This window comes from Bombyx mandarina, chromosome 20 (assembly GCF_030267445.1).
Source record: "Bombyx mandarina strain Sakado chromosome 20, ASM3026744v2".
NCBI classification, from domain to species: domain Eukaryota; kingdom Metazoa; phylum Arthropoda; class Insecta; order Lepidoptera; family Bombycidae; genus Bombyx; species Bombyx mandarina.
The window spans coordinates 15,076-29,207 of NC_143226.1; the positions used below are offsets into that span (position 1 = coordinate 15,076).

Consider the following 14,132-nt stretch of genomic DNA (forward strand, 5'->3'; position numbering starts at 1 on the left):
TGGAGATTTCAATGCTCACCATGTGGCATTTGGGTGTATGACCACGAAAAGTCGGGGTCATCAGTTATACGATTTAATTGATGAATTTGATCTATGTGTCCTTAACAATGGTAGCTTCACTACTATTAATTATCCTAACCGAAATCCATCGGCTATTGATGTCAGTTTTTGTAGTGCTCCAATCACTCCACTATGCGAATGGTGGGTGCATGATGACTCTATGGGGAGCTATCATTTTCCTACGCTTACTCGTGTTTTATTGTCCGTTGATAGATACCAAATTAATCCTCCCATTGAAAAATTCTTATACAACAAGACAGACTGGACGAAATACAATGAGCTATCTTTAACTGCTTTTTCTAACTTTGAAGTTAATAATGAGAATCCATTACAGTCATATGACGAATTTATCGAAAGGCTTGATACACTTAAGAGGGATACTGTGCCAAAGTTTGTCAAAGCAAATAACTATCGTTGCAAACCTCCAGCACCTTGGTGGAGTGACACATGTGAACAGAGTGTTATTAAAACTTATGAAGCTTTAAAACTATACAGAAGACATCCAACCATTGATAATTACATTAATTATAAAAAACTTGATGCTGTTAAGAAAAAGACTATTTCAGAACATAAACGCAATGGTTGGGCGAACATCTGTAATACTTTTAACAGAACTACACCTGTTAGTATTATTTGGAAATACATCAAGTTATTTAAACGAATAAAATGCAATAATAGAACATATAAAGACGAATTTGTTGTCCCTCTCTTAGAAAAATTATCTCAGAATGGATGTAGGGTTATTGATAATCTAGAAAGTTATTTTCAAATTAATAATAGTCTTCAAAAGTCCAGTTTCCTCATAGAGCCCTTTACTTGGAGTGAGTTTTGTACAAGTTTACAATCCAGACGAAACACAACCCCTGGTTTAGATGATTGTCCATATATTTTAATCAAAAACCTAAATCAGTCCGTTCAAAAGAAACTATTAGCTAATCTTAATGCTCTTTGGCACTTAAAAAAAATTCCTGAATCTTGGAAAACACAGTGTATAATCCCTCTACTTAAGCATGACAAGCCACCTGAAGACCCTAACTCATATCGTCCCATATCATTGTCATCTTGTGTTGGAAAGCTTAATGAAAACATGATAAAGATGCGTCTTGAGTCTTATGTAGAGGTGAACAACATCATTCCACATGTTCAATATGGCTTCCGGAGAGGGCGAAGTTGTGCTGACAGCTTCATCTCTCTCTTGTCAGATCTGAAATATGCCAATAATAATAATAAGTCCAGTGTTTGTGTTTTTCTGGATGTTCAAGGTGCGTTTGATAATGTAGATCCTGGCATTTTGGTTCAAGTTCTTTCTGACACTGGTATACCAGGCATACTTTGCCATTGGTTATTTAATTTTTTAACAGATAGAACTTTGTATATAAGGCATAATAATATTCTCCATGGTCCCAGAAAGGTCTCCAAAGGTACAATGCAGGGGGCTACATTATCTCCACTGCTGTATAATATATATACTAGTCAAATTCTTGATTTTGTAAATATAGAAGGTGTAAATATTTTACAATTTGCAGATGATCTTGTAATATATTGTACAGACCATAATGTAGATAGAGCTGTAAATAGTATAAACAATGCTCTAGATCAATTGTACATATATTATAATGACAGGTTGGCTCTACAGATTAACCCTAACAAAAGCAAGGCCATGATTTTTAGTAAAGATTTTCCCTCTAATGGCATACTCTACAATAATCATCCAATTTCAGTTGTACCAAACCATAAATTCCTGGGTGTTGTCATTGATAACAAACTTTGTTTTAATTTACACATCAATCACATTATAACTAACTCTCTTAAGGGCTTAAATATTATAAGATGTTTAGCTGGTGTGTCTTGGGGTGCAGACCCCAATGTTTTAAGTATGCTATATAAATCTATAGTCAGAAGCCACTTCGACTACAGTTGTTTAGCCTACTCAAATAGTAGTTGTGTAAAAAAACTAGACATAATTCAAAACAAAGCTCTGCGAATTATTTCTGGGGCTATGTGTTCAACTCCCATACGAGCTATGGAAGTTGAAACCAAAATAATGCCACTGTGTCTTAGAAGACTTCTGCTAATAGAGAGATATTTACTAAAGCTGTTATCTGGTAATGATAACGTTCTCAAAAAAATAGTACCTTTTCCTGTACAATGCTCAGCCCAGCAGACTTCGGGAGGTGAGCTTTTACGAGGTTCTTTCCCAATTCTGCCTCTCATTGTACTGCAAATGAATGAAGATTTTAAAAATGTAATTAAACAATCAAAGTGGACATGTTACTCATACCCATATTCCTGTATTATATTTGAGACCAATATTGTTACTAAAAAAATTTTTAATAATAGAGAATTGTTAAGTTTTCTTTCCAACAATAACTACTATACTTTGTATACAGATGGTAGTAAAAGTGAACTCTTTGTGCGCAGTGCTGTTTATGATCCCCAATCTAAGTTTGGTCAAAGCTTTCTTCTGGACCCTAAATGCAGTGTTTTCACTGCAGAGGTATATGCGGCCCTCGAAGCCCTGAAGAGGATCGCACGTATAAATAGTTTTAATAACTTTTTAATTTTAACAGACAGTTTAAGTATGGTCCAAAGTTTAACCAATCTCAGATTTGACTTTAAAAAAAACTATATTTTGTATAATATTAAAAAATTGTTATTTGATTATGCACAAAAGGGTATACAGGTCTCTTTCATGTGGATTCCATCACATAGGGACATAACTGGAAATGAGATAGTAGATAAAATTGCACGTGATGGAACCAACATGTTGGATGTTAGCTCCATAGTAAAAGTACCTTTGACTGACTGTTATCAAACTATTGACAACCAGGTCAATAATTTATGGGTCGAATTTTGGAAACAAGACCAAGAACAGAAGGGTAAATGGTATGGAAATGTTCAAGCAAATCTACCTGTAGCACCATGGTATAACAAACTGAAAATGGCCAGTCGGGACTTTATTACGATTATAAACAGACTGCGTTTTGGTCACTCGACCGTCCCAGCCCACCTAGCTCGGTTGGGAATAGTGGAGAGCAGCTACTGCACCTTCTGCAATGATTCGGTTGGTGATATCGAACATTTCATATTTAAATGTGAGTGCTTTTCGTTTGACAGATTGATTCTTGTCAGTGAAATTAGTGACATAGTGCAAAATCAAGTGACAGTGCAAGATCCCTCCCGCCGCCTGAGTGATATGTTAAAAAATAGATCCTATTACGTGCCTCTATATAAATTCATCAAAAATACAGTGGGGAAATTATAATAAACCGAATAAAAATACTTAAGACTTGGCCTAAAGGTCTAGATACCAGGCCATAAACTCCAAAAAAAAAAAAAAAAAACTTATTTAATACTGTAAATAATTATGAGAGCGATTATTGATTTCGAAGAAAACAATTAACAACTTAATTTTAGCTGCAGAAAAAAACAGATTTCTCTTAAACCTGGGTGAGAATATAAAAATCGTTTTCTGAATATGAAACGATATTTCTTTGTCTATCAAATTAAGTTAAAACCATCATGACAGGACAACTTTTTTTAGGGGCCCAAACGCCCATAGAAAATGGGCATTGTCCTTTAACCCTTATTTGTTGTACGACAGTCGAAAAGCGAAATGGAGCCGAAAAGCGAAATGGAGCGAAACGAAATAAAATTAACAAACATAATTTGATAAAGGGGTTAAATTTTCAGTAAATAAAATAACGTCTCAGAAAAACGGTGGGACTTAACTACAACTTGAATGAACTTTTAAAAAATCCCGTGAAACTACGTTCGACGAATTTGTTACAATTTTAGATACATGGGTACTGTTTTCGAGATTATGCGATGGTAAACAGTCCACGCCGCCTTAAGCCCATCATTTCGAATCCTTCTGATCCACTAACGGTGCTTTTAGTTAGGTACCTCAAGGCTCAAGCACCTGTCACCGCTCTCGTCGAACCCGTCGCTTGCGACGAAAGGTTCGGCATTAATAACTCAAAATTTACTAATATGATATGTGAACTCAATCAGTAAGAGTAATATCATATTCTTCAGAGATTATTTAGAGCATATCTTGTCAAATAATAGAATATAGGAAATTTATTTACGTGCTAGGGGCATTTTTGAGGATTTTATGGGTTTAATAAAAAGACGCGTTTTTAAGCAAAGACTTTATAAACCTTATACCTAGTCTTAACCTGTAAAAGAGTCTAAAGTTATGTTGTTTTTATTCAAATACAGAAAGAGCATTTTTTATTGGTATTTTAATTCCTTATTTATCCTTTTGCATAAAGCCATACACATTATTATTATGCCTTTTTGATTTGCAGTGTCTTACCAACTGCCCTTTTATTATAAAACTGTAATTACAGTATTCACATTTGTAAGGTCTGTCTTTTTTATGTATATACAGTATGTGAGTTTTTAGACCTGCAGCATTAGGGAAGCGTTTTCCACACATCTGACATGTGTACCGAGAAAAGTCACTATGAATACGTGAATGCGTTCTCAGTTGTTGTAAATGAAAATATTTTTTCCCACAAACATTGCATTGGTGTCTTTTTACAGTGTCATGAGTTACTTTATGGCGCTGCAATCCTATTGTGTCTTTGAACTTTTGGAAACAAATCTTGCATTCATAGGGGCGTTCATTTGTATGAACTCTTGTATGGTTGTTCCTTTGCTGATTGTTTGCAAAACCTTTTCCACAGTAAAGGCATTGGAATAATTTGATGCCAGTATGCATGGTCATATGCAAATTGTAATCTGATTTGTTGACAAGACATTTTCCACATTCAACACATTCATAAGACGTTTCGTGATTTCTCAGATGACTTTGTAAATTGTAATTTTTTATCATTTTAAAACACAGATGACATTTCGTTCTTCTATCAAAGTGTGTTTCAATATGTTTTACGATGCTTGTTTTATTTGAATATGTCCGTTCGCATTCTTCACAAGTAAAAACCTTTTTTGTGTTGTGACTTGCCTTGTGAATGAGATAGTCACAGTTATTGGTAAATGCCACTGGGCATTTATTGCAAATAAAAAATGATTCATCATTATGGATTTCTTTATGACTTATCAAATCATTGTTTTCTGCGAAAGTTTGGAAACACTGTGCACATTTGTATGTTGAACTTTTATTTTTATGTATTCTCATGTGATTGTTGTATCCTTGTTTATTAGAAAATTCCATAGAACAAAATGTACATGTATTCATTTCTGGTTCTATATTTGAAATTCTCTTTTTAATATCTTTGACTTCTTCAAATTCATCTATTTGATATTCAACACTGAAAACAGTAGAAAATTTAATCAGGTAGGAAATATACACTTAACTGCTCCTTTCCCAAATAATAAAAAAGGGAATGCTACATTTTCGTACGATTAAATTACGCAGTTTTGTTGAATAAATCTATGAAATAATGAAATTATGAAAAAATTATGACAAAAAAATAATTAGATGAATAAATGGACCACATCAGATAAGTATGATTGGGAATTTTATAAGTACATTTCTAAAGCAAAATTTTACTGTTTCGAAAGTCGTGTTCAGTGTGTTCCGCCAGTAATACATGGATGCTTGGCAGTATGGCTCCATCATCCAGTGACTGCATGGGCACATGGATCTTTTTAAGAACAGGCATCCTTTACAGGCACGGCCACTCTTTTTCCCTCATATCATTTTTTTTTATTTTTTATTGCCTAGATGGGTGGACGAGCTCACAGCCCACCTGGTGTTAGGTGGTTACTAGAGCCCATAGACATCTACAACGTAAATGCGCCACCCACCTTGAGATATAAGTTCTAAGTTCTCAGTATAGTTACAACGGCTGCCCCACCCTTCAAGCCGATACGCATTACTGCTTCATGGCAGAAATAGGGAGGGTGGTGGTACCTACCCGCGCGGACTCACAAGAGGTCCTACCACCAGTAATTACGCAAATTATAATTTTGCGGGTTTGATTTTTATTACACGATGTTATTCCTTCACCGTGGAAATCAATCGTGAACATTTGTTGAGTACGTATTTCATTAGAAAAATTGTTGTCAACAAGTCAAGTTTTATGCCACAGGAGAAAATTTGCTCAACTTACACAGGTTTAGATGTTCTCTTGCGAAGCTTATACTTCCTATAAACTGTGTTGTTGTCACCGAATGTGTCATATTCATGATTCTCCTCAAGAGCCATGAAATCTATTTTCATGGGGGAATAGTTCTCACGACTATTAAACGAACTATTCGTGCTGTCATCTTTACTATCTCGCTTTTCACTGCTTTCCGTCATTTCTATAATAGAATTATTTATTTCAGTTTTTTCTTCTCTGAATGGATTATCATATCTCTCATCCTTTTGTTGTGTTTTATCTGAATCTTCTTTTCTTACATTACTTTCATGATCTGAATTTGAAAAATGTTTTATTTCTATCATTTCGTCTTTTGTGAAATTTTCATATTTTTTTAAAGTTAATGTGTCCTCTGTTTTGGTTGTATCATTGAACTCCATTTTTGTCAATGATGCAATTTATCAGTTTTATTTGTGAGTAGGCAATGAAAGAGATTGTTTATAAAGTTGAGCCAATTTGTAAAATTTAAATCACGTTTCTTCTTCTTCCTTACTCATTGGCTTCGGCACGGTTTGTGCATTAGCCAGCGTCAAATAATAAGATATCTCGGCTCTGAGTGCTTGAGATAAGCACTGGATGATGTGGTGAAGAGATCAGACGACGATGCGCCATTACCAGGTCAGCAGTGGAACGGCTGGGAAAGATTTGGAAGGATAGGAGGATTACCAAGAAGATTAAGGTCAGATTGATGAAATGTCTTGTGTTTCCAATCTTTCTCTATGGAGCCGAAACCTCTCCATGGTCTCTAAGATTGCAGGATCGCCGTAAAATCGATGCACTGGAGATGTGGTGCTGGAGACGCCTTCTAAGGATCCCATGGATAGCATTCCGCACCAATGCATCCATCCACAAAGAACTCGGTATTTTTTTTTTTTTTTTTCCTACCTAAGCTGATAGCCTTGAGAGGCTATGTCAGCGTAACCCTAACTTTAGTAGGTGAGCTCACGGGGCTCAACCTGACGATGTTGCTAACACGAACCCTAGCAAGAGCCGTGCTTCGCAGAATCTACCACCGGATCGGAAACGCGACCCACTGAGAAGATCCGGCGAGAAACTCAGTGGGCTGTGTCTGAGAGTTAATTTATTCGTCGAGCCCTTCGTCGCAAGCGACGGGTTCGACGAGAACGGTGACCGGTGCTTGAAGTACCTAAAAGCACCGTTAGTGGATCGGGAGGATCCGAGATGACGTGTACTCGGTATCAAAGACCGACTTTCGTCAACAGTGCAACTGAGGGCTTTAAACGGATCGTTTGGAACCTCTGGGTCTGCGGAGGTACTTCGGTTCCCTCTGTATTTTGTACCGTATGTTCCATGGGGAGTGCTCTGAGGAATTGTTCGAGATGATACCGGCATCTTGTTTTTACCATCGCACCGCCCGCCACCGGAGTAGAGTTCATCCGTACTACCTGGAGCCACTGCGGTCATCCACAGTGCGTTTCCAGAGGTCTTCTTTGCCACGTACCATCCGGCTATGGAATGAGCTCCCCTCCACGGTGTTTCCCGAGCGCTATGACATGTCCTTCTACAAACGAGGCTTGTGGAGAGTATTAAGCGGTAGGCAGCGGCTTGGCTCTGCCCCTGGCATTGCTGAAGTCCATGGGCAACGGTAACCACTCACCATCAGTTGGGCCGTATGCTCGTTTCCCTACAAGGGCAATAAAAAAAAATAATCTTGGGTCACATCTCCAGAAAAGAGCACTCGATGGAGAGACTGGTAGTCCAGGGCCGGGTGGAAGGCAGAAGATCACGCGGCCGCTCACCGACCCGCTGGACTGACCTAATAAAGAAGGCAACTGAGTCCACTATGGTCGAATGTACTTGTAACGCTTCGAACCGCCAGACCTGGAAGCACATTTGCCTGGAGGGTGGTTGTTGGGAGCATGGGTGACCTAACAGGTCCTACTGCACATATAGTGTCAATGCAACCACGACCACTAAATAGTTAATAAATCACCGTTAATACACATTTAAACTCGACGAAACACTACATAAACAAAATAATTCACTCCTCGCGTTCCCGCCAAAAAGTCCACAGATATACATATATATATTTTGAGATTTTATGCTAACTAAGATCTTTTATCATTTTTCATAAAAATAAGAATATAAATTAAAATAAGACATGATGATAAAGGTCTTAAATAACAGGTCATAAAATCCCTTAAAAATAATAATTAAATATGTCTGTGGACTTTTTGGCGGGAATGCGAGGAGTGAAGTTGTGTGTTTTGTTTTATTTTATCTATTTAGTGTTTCTTCAGGTTTAAATGTGTAATAACGGTGATTTAGTAACTGTTTAGTGTCTGTGAAAGTGCACAAAGTTGGAAAAATGAAAAAAAGCCGCTGAGCGTAACTTCTCGGGATCCTCCAAAAAGTCCACTGAAAAAGTCTCAGTAAATGGCCACCATTTTACTGAGATCAATTTCATCTCATATAATCTCATCTCACTTTATTTCATTCCATTTCATGCCATGTTTCATATTAATTAACTTCATTTCATAATATCATTTTTCATATACAAAAAATATATAAAAGATTACGCTGTATGGTATAATACCTTTGCCTTTCCAGTTCGAAAAATAAAACTACTATTGTCTATGATTTGTTGTGTATATTATTCGCATTTTGCATGCCTGATGCCATAAACTGCCATAGTTTTGCTACTTACTACTACTAGGTACCTACATATTTAATTACGTTTTCACATAAAGAGCTATTAACTCGTAGTTGTAATTCCTCAATTATAACACTGTTTTAACATTATAAAACCATGGGAGTCGACGTGGAAACTATTTCACCTGGAAATGGTTTGTAGCCTTATCGACATTAATTTCATACAAAATCCAGTCTGTAATACCATCGCATTAATATATTTTTATAGGATCAACTTACCCAAAACCGGGCCAAACTGTAGTCGTTCACTACACTGGAACGTTACAAAACGGAAAGAAATTCGATTCATCTCGAGATAGAGGGCAACCTTTTAAATTCACATTAGGCAAAGGTGATGTCATTAAAGGATGGGATCAAGGATTAGCAAAGGTTCGTTTCTTTGAAATAAAAATCAATAGGAATATGATATTTTATACTGAGTGTATGTAATGCTTTCGCATTTTTTTAGATGTCTGTAGGCGAAAGAGCGAAATTGACGTGCTCTCCTGACTTTGCCTATGGTTCCAGAGGCCACCCAGGTGTAATACCACCAAACGCTACTCTCATTTTTGACGTTGAACTCTTACGTGTTGAATAATGTTTATTGATTGAAAAACATTCGGGCCTTAAAGTTTTTACAAGATTCTTCATGAAAAAACCACTTATGCCCACAAATCTAACTCGTATTATTTATTTTGTTTAATAGTTTTATATTTTACAGTGACTTAAAAATACATGTGATAAAATAATATGTACATAATATGTAATTGAGGAGTACAACCTCGGCTTAGGAAAATCCTAGAACATTTCTGTAACTTGCTAGTTTGCAAACACTGTGGTTTATAAGCTTAAATAAGAAAATCAGTGCCTATGTATTTATTAAATGTTTGAAAAAATGATAGAAAAGAAAGTATTTTAACTTGTTTATGATAATTCCTAATGATGTTGGCCATGTCTAATGCATTTAAAAAGTTTATAATTATTAAATAATGGACTATTAATAATAATGTCATAGAATAAAAGTTTAATAAACATATGATTTTGTTTATACACCGCTGGCAGCTTAAGTTTTCCAATGATTATTTTATCATGAGGGCTCCTAAATCTGTTTATTTGCTTACTGATAAGTTCTCAATAGATACTATCTCCACCAAAAATACTTTTACTGAGTACATATTGGTACATTAAAATTGTTTTTTTTTACTTTTTCTTTTAACTAACACATGTATTAACTTCTGTATTATCCCATTATTTATAATGTTCATAAAATAAACAAATAAAAAGATAATTAATTAATATTTGAGTTATTTTGTATTTTTATTATAAATGAAATAAATTTATTTGTAAATATTTTATTTTAATATTTCTTATGTCTATGACCCTTAAGGTAATAACAAAAAAATACATTAGCAGTTTTCTTTTATTTTAAATCATAACCATTAATGAAACCATAACTTGCAAAAATATTAAGTTTATAAGTGCAATATAAAAAACAATAAACAATTTTGTTTCTAAACAATCACAATGAATTTTAACCTCCAGGATAATAGTTCATTAGTGGCACAACAGTATTCTTTGTAAATGGTGTCCTGCACAATGCACAACTGTTTAGTGCGCCATAGCAACATTGATGGCAGAATATATGGCCACACTGAAGAACACAAGGTTGTAATATTTCCTCCAAGCATGCAACACATGTCTTTTCGTTATCCACTTCATTGGGAATTTCTTTTAATTGGTCCAAATGTTTTTTCGCTAAGTAAACACTTTGTCCGCAGCATACAAATGCATGCAGTAATGTTATGTAGCCTAGTAAATTTAAATGAGCATATGAAGCAGTTGCAGCAGGTCTAACATGAACATAATCAATGCCAGTCAGATTTTTACCTATCTGTAAAGGTCCTCCACAGATGTAAGATAATGCCCTGTGAATACTTTGTATCTGTGGTAAAATATCACCAAGAGTCTTTACTGCAATCAAAAAGAGATTTTGGGCTTCAGATGTCAGTGATCGATTTTTTTCAATTTTTTTTCCAACATGATTTACAAATCTTCGAGTTAGATTTTCACCAAAAGTTGATAATAATACGCTTGCTAAACGTGCGTAGTAACTTGGCAGTTTGTGGTAGCTATCATCTACTTGGACGATTCCAGAGTACTCTTCGCCTAGAGTCTGTAGGTCTTTTAAGGTTGTAAATGATTTATAAAGCAAAGAGGATATTGGAATAGCTTTTGAACCGTGCTGTAATGGTAACAGTTTAGATATGGAATCGGCCAGGTGTTTTTCGTATTGATCGTCTTTTTGCCATGCACGTAGAACTTCAGCAGGTTGTGCTACTGGCAAAGCCATCTTTTCATGAAATGATTTGCACAACACAATTTAAAACTGTGCTATAACAATTACTGTAGTCTTGTGTAATTTTCGCTTCTACTACGTCATAGATAATGTTGTATTCTTTAAAGTAGATTTGATAATCAAACATCACTGCTATAAAATTATAGTAAAATCTAAGTCTGTTAAGCATTGCATTATAAAAAATTTAAAACAAATATTCCACTTGAGTGCAAAACGTACTAAAATTATACACGAATATAACCTAGGTATATGGATAACTTCATCGTAATTTTAATAACACCATTATAAAAATAAATAAGACTACCTACCTATGAACACAACAATTGAATCATAGAGTGAATTGAAGCGATTCGTGTTTTGATAAATTTACTGTTTTATCTATTGTAGACGCAAAGAAGGCGCAGCCCATGCAGCCAAATAATAAAAAGAGACCAAAATCAATTTTATTTATGAAAAGTAAAATGGATCATAATTATGTATTAAAATCAAGAAATGTTTTTAGGTCAGATGGAAAACCACAGAATAGATTTTCGATGAAATGAAACAAACTCTTGTAAGAGAATTGGAATTTACTAAGATTAATTGACCTTTTGGGAAAACACTAATGGCTCCTCTTCACAATCGCCCATGATGGGCGATTATAGAAACTCACGACCATAGAGTTACTATTCTAACTGGAGTGCTTACTTCGTTTGACATAAAAACTAAAAATATACTTTATCTCTATGGCTTAAAGTTTATTTTTAAATAGCAAAAGATGTAAGGAAAAACGGTCTGAAAAGAGAATGATTATTAAGTGGTGGTGTCCCTCTCGCACATTTTACAAACAAAAAGCAGTGTTGCTAGCTTAGAGGATTTTCCATAAAATCTCGGAATTTGGACCCCCGTCTTAGTTATCAAAAATGGCTTTTAGTGGTTAGTGGATTTTTTAGTAGCTTAGGCGTTGTTGAAAATTATTGAAAAGGTTAAAATCAATCCACTTTACAGGATTTTAAACATTTTATGACAATAATATATCTAAATACATATTATTTAAACGATGTGACTTAAACTTAACTAGAAAATGTTGCGACAATTTAGAATTTCCATCAACGTCAAAAATTAAATTGGTTCAAAATAAATGTACAAAGTTATGGTGAAATTAGTTTCTGATGATGACATCATATAAGAAGTATTGATTATATGATATATATTGATTTTTAATAGAACATCATATATTAATAAAGCTCATTAACAAAATAAATATTGTTCTATATTAATAAGAACTCTGTGTAATGGAAAATTTAATGGTAGGTACGTAGATTTCTGATGGTTTTCATGTTGAATTTGGTGGGAAGCCAGATTAATCTTTTTCATAGCTCTGGTGGCTCTAGGCTAGGTGATGCCAACAATTAATTGTTGGCATCACCGAAAAAGAGCTATGAATGGATTAAAAGAAAAATGGCGTCTATTTACGTTTGTAGTGCGAAGTTAAAATGGCACTGATACAGCTTGTGGCTTGTTTTTTTTCGAAAATCGTGAAAGTTTCCGTGTAATCATGGTGAACACTTTTAATGTAAGTGGTTTTAAGCGAGAATCCTCTCCAGTTTGTGGAATATCCTTCCATATGTCAGATTCATTGATAAATTTTTACTAGTGTGAGCAGATATTTTTAAAATGTGAGATATTTTTTCTCATTATAATATTTAATACCATTTGTCTTGTAAATTGTACTTAATCTATGTCATATACTAAATTTGAAAAAACAGTCGTGAAAACTATAATTTTGCAATGTATTTTTCAGATTATAAGAGCCATCACGTGGTATTTCTTGAACTTTTTTTATTGTATTGAATAGCGTCGCACGCAAGCATGTATATCATTTGCCTGACGTTAAGCGAACGAGGAGGATCTTCTAGTAAATATGACGTTGGAATTTCTGGAAAATGTCCTTTAAAAAGGTCAAACAAGAAGAATCAAGTACTCAAACGCAAGAAATAAAAAATACCCCGAGAAAAGCAAAATTACGACAAGTTGTTAAGGTATTGAAACAAAAACTTAAAAGTCGCGAAATAGTGATTGTAAATATAAAGTCGATTTTAGATTTATTAAAGAAAAATGGCGATTTTTAATTGAATTGAAATTTAAATTGCGAAATTTTAATGATACTCATGGTCCACTTAGATATTGATTAAAATAAATTATGTATTTCGTTGAAAAAAAAGAATTTACATAAAATAGGGGAAATGTTATATTATAAGACTACAGAAAATTAACTGAACTTAATAATAATAATATAACCAATATTTTGTAAATAGAGATCAAGTACTATGTGTATTGTGTTATCTGTATTGACTTGTCATTTAAGAGTTATTTAATTGTCTACATATATCAAATAAATGAATTTCAGTTCATTTCATTTTATTACCCATTGTGTTTTATTTCTTAAAATGTAACTAGTAGACTTAATATACACGTGTCATGAAAATAGCACAGAAGTAAAAATACAAGTAATTTTAAATCAATTGAAGATGTGAATGTAGGAAAAGAGCACCCGATACGCGCAGACTCAGTGTGTCAAATATTAATTTCCACGGCCCACTTAGCCAGTACACTAAAGTAGGAATTGCGTAATTAAGTTCAACATAATATTTAAGTCGCGGTTGAGTATTCGGACGTTAAACATGAGTTTGAGGCAGTTTAAGTAATAGAACTGAGGTAATGATGTTTGTAATAAAACTCAGTGCTAGATTTTCGACAACGTAGCAACTTCCAAAAAAAACCATCGAAAAAAGGCACCATGACGACGAAGCAATGTTTAGAATTGAATTTACATAAATAAAACGTTGCAAGCACGTGTTTTGTATTTACATAGGGTTACACAGAATTACTTAAGGTAAATTCAAAACTGATGCATGTGTATAATTTTGTCCTATAAATAAATTTTATATGGTCACCACATTAGACAAGGA

At 34.4% G+C, this 14,132-nt stretch overlaps 3 protein-coding genes and 1 long non-coding RNA gene across 4 annotated transcripts; 1 reads left to right on the plus strand and 3 right to left on the minus strand.

Annotated features, from left to right (window-relative positions):
- Nucleotides 1-850: 850 nt before the first annotated feature.
- LOC149500564 (uncharacterized) lies at nt 851-3,180 on the minus strand. The gene is made up of 3 exons (XR_016324773.1): nt 2,973-3,180; nt 2,196-2,278; nt 851-1,264 (listed from the first exon to the last, which is right to left on the minus strand). It is a non-coding gene; the product is annotated as an uncharacterized LOC149500564 (long non-coding RNA).
- A 1,019-nt stretch (nt 3,181-4,199) lies between these two features.
- Nucleotides 4,200-6,672, minus strand: LOC114250711 (uncharacterized). Its single transcript, XM_028184697.2, has 2 exons — nt 6,144-6,672; nt 4,200-5,339 (listed from the first exon to the last, which is right to left on the minus strand). Exons 1-2 carry the CDS (start codon nt 6,551-6,553, stop codon nt 4,316-4,318), a joined length of 1,434 nt encoding a protein of 477 aa, XP_028040498.2. The 5' UTR covers nt 6,554-6,672; the 3' UTR covers nt 4,200-4,315.
- Nucleotides 6,673-8,793: 2,121 nt separating this feature from the next.
- On the plus strand, nt 8,794-10,175 carry LOC114250716 (peptidyl-prolyl cis-trans isomerase Fkbp12). The gene is made up of 3 exons (XM_028184704.2): nt 8,794-8,980; nt 9,055-9,215; nt 9,295-10,175. Exons 1-3 carry the CDS (start codon nt 8,944-8,946, stop codon nt 9,421-9,423), a joined length of 327 nt encoding a protein of 108 aa, XP_028040505.1. The 5' UTR covers nt 8,794-8,943; the 3' UTR covers nt 9,424-10,175.
- On the minus strand, nt 10,162-11,311 carry Pex10 (peroxisomal biogenesis factor 10). The gene has a single exon (XM_028184703.2). It carries the CDS (start codon nt 11,173-11,175, stop codon nt 10,357-10,359), a length of 819 nt encoding a protein of 272 aa, XP_028040504.2. The 5' UTR covers nt 11,176-11,311; the 3' UTR covers nt 10,162-10,356.
- Nucleotides 11,312-14,132: the final 2,821 nt, after the last annotated feature.

Bases quoted from the DNA above. Each gene is read 5' to 3' on its own strand.
- LOC114250711 (XM_028184697.2), bottom strand. From the start codon at position 6,553: ATGGAGTTCAATGATACAACCAAAACAGAGGACACATTAACTTTAAAA. The intron at 5,340-6,143 runs GTAAGTTGAGCA...TACTGTTTTCAG, and splicing joins AAGAGAACATCTAAACCTGT to TGTTGAATATCAAATAGATG.
- LOC114250716 (XM_028184704.2), top strand. From the start codon at position 8,944: ATGGGAGTCGACGTGGAAACTATTTCACCTGGAAATG. The intron at 8,981-9,054 runs GTTTGTAGCCTT...ATATTTTTATAG, and splicing joins AACTATTTCACCTGGAAATG to GATCAACTTACCCAAAACCG. The intron at 9,216-9,294 runs GTTCGTTTCTTT...GCATTTTTTTAG, and splicing joins GGGATCAAGGATTAGCAAAG to ATGTCTGTAGGCGAAAGAGC.
- Pex10 (XM_028184703.2), bottom strand. From the start codon at position 11,175: ATGGCTTTGCCAGTAGCACAACCTGCTGAAGTTCTACGTGCATGGCAA.